General features: G+C 44.1%; 1 protein-coding gene across 1 annotated transcript; it reads left to right on the top strand.

The window, feature by feature from the left end:
• Window positions 1-659: 659 nt before the first annotated feature.
• Window positions 660-1,623, top strand: LOC107102547 (SID1 transmembrane family member 2-like). Its single transcript, XM_015401916.1, has 2 exons — window positions 660-1,413; window positions 1,498-1,623. The coding sequence occupies exons 1-2, from the start codon at window positions 1,171-1,173 to the stop codon at window positions 1,621-1,623; spliced, it is 369 nt and encodes a 122-aa protein (XP_015257402.1). The 5' UTR covers window positions 660-1,170.
• Window positions 1,624-1,826: the final 203 nt, after the last annotated feature.

Below are 1,826 nucleotides of genomic sequence, written 5' to 3'. Positions count from 1 at the left end.
CTCAGAGCTCGTCTGCCTGGCTGTGGGTTTCCTGGACAGAGCCGCCTTTTGTAGCTGCTTTTTGTATCTCTGCTACCGTCTCCTTGAACCCCAGTCAGCCTCGGCAGATGGCCGTTCACACTGAGCCTGGTTCTGCTGGAGGTTTCTTCCTGTTAATAGGGAGATTTTCCTCTCCACTGTCGCTACAAGTGTGCTTGGTGTGAGGGTTTGCTTTTGAGTCAATAAGTCGATGCAATCAACTGGTTTTCCTTAGATAGAAAACTTTATATCAATTTGACTGCATGATCTGGTTGAATTTTCTCTATAAAATGCTTTGAGATACCAGGTGTTGGAATTGGCGCTGAATTTAATTAAATTCCTGAGATTAAAATCAAAATTCTAAGAAAAGTCAGAATTATGATTTTTTTTTTCCATGTTAAACTGAAATAATATTTTAAAATCAGTTACCTTTTTTTATTTTTTCAGTGGCTCTAATCCTCTTCCATTACTTTTATTCAATACCTCTTGTTATAATTTTTATAATTTTTTTTTTTTTTTGTAAACCTAGGTTCACTTTATCATTTTACATTCTAGTTAAATACATTTGCTTGTATTTATCAATCATTTTCCACCACGTTGACGTGTGACGTAATCACGTCGCGTGGCGTTTGTTTTGTTTTTGTGTGCGGGGGGGCGCTGGAGGCACATATTGTGCGGAGTGTAAACATAGAGGAGATGGGAATGATTTTCACCTGGTAGTCGCGTCTTTCAGCGTAGATGCGGACGTGTGCAGAACTAGAAGGGTTTAATGCGCCGCTCTGACCCGCGGATTAATCTACCTTTGCCGTCTTAACTTGTAAAGCAGTTAGCACGCGCCTCCCTTGACAGGGGAAGGGGGGTCATTGTACCGTCACCCTCTCAAATTTCGTGTTTCTGTCTTCATAGTCGCTCCCCGGACGCTGTTTTGATGCCGTACGAACTCAGAAGTCGTCCGTAGAGAGTTAGGACACCGAGCAGAGTGTTTATTTTTGTCGAATAGCTGCTGTTGCTGCTCTTTGTCTCCGCGGAGGTGGCCCAGTTTAGCTAAACATCTCATTTTAACCGCTTCTTAATGGAGTTCTTTCTTTGTTAGCTAATACGGGATCTAATAAGCTTAGTCCTCGGGTCACAAAGACGGCCGTCGGGCGAAAAATGGTGTTAAGGAGCTACTGGAAATGTCGGCTTAAAGGCAGCTGTTCTCCTGGCTGGATGCGGCCAGGGCTGGTGGCTGTGTTCTGGTTCGGGGTGATCCAGCTGGTCTGCGGCGCTGGGGCGGTGGGAGAAGTTAAATTCGTGGTCCAAAAGGAGGCAGAGTTTGACATGACTTATAATGACACGGTTACAAGTGTAAACCAGACTATCTATTCCTTCAACCACACCATCTCCAGGAATAAGGTGATTTTTGCCTCTTTGTAGCATAATATCTTCTCTCAAGTGATGATTAATGTTTACTTTCTGTGATTTTCTTTTATTTTTCAGACAGAGGGGGTTCGTGTGACCGTGGATGTGATGCAGCAGCATCTGGAGAGTCCGATTCTGTTTGTTGTTCGGCAGAAACAAGCCGTGATGTCTTTCCAGCTCCCCCTCATCCTGAGAGGCCTGTGAGTCCCCCCCTCCCCTCCATTGTTACCTGAGGGTGTAACTGTGTGATAAAAGTTGGTGGGGAAGCTGTAAGGGTGGAGGCTGATGGACCTACAGCTACTCAATCCCAACCCTTTCAGTAGGGTTTATATTCTCCAAAAATGAGCTCAAATATTAGCCTGATGAACCAGACTAAATGTCAGATTAAATGTGTAATTTAAACTCGC

This window comes from Cyprinodon variegatus, unplaced genomic scaffold (assembly GCF_000732505.1).
Source record: "Cyprinodon variegatus isolate N-32 unplaced genomic scaffold, C_variegatus-1.0 Scaffold33, whole genome shotgun sequence".
NCBI classification, from domain to species: domain Eukaryota; kingdom Metazoa; phylum Chordata; class Actinopteri; order Cyprinodontiformes; family Cyprinodontidae; genus Cyprinodon; species Cyprinodon variegatus.
Note: the sequence above shows the minus strand (reverse complement) of the source record. Positions and strands in the feature narration are given on the sequence as shown.

What these genes read in the sequence shown, in the direction of transcription:
- LOC107102547 (XM_015401916.1), top strand. Translation starts at nt 1,171, where the DNA reads ATGGTGTTAAGGAGCTACTGGAAATGTCGGCTTAAAGGCAGCTGTTCT. An exon ending in ACACCATCTCCAGGAATAAG is followed by an intron (nt 1,414 to 1,497) that starts GTGATTTTTGCC and finishes TTTATTTTTCAG; the next exon opens with ACAGAGGGGGTTCGTGTGAC.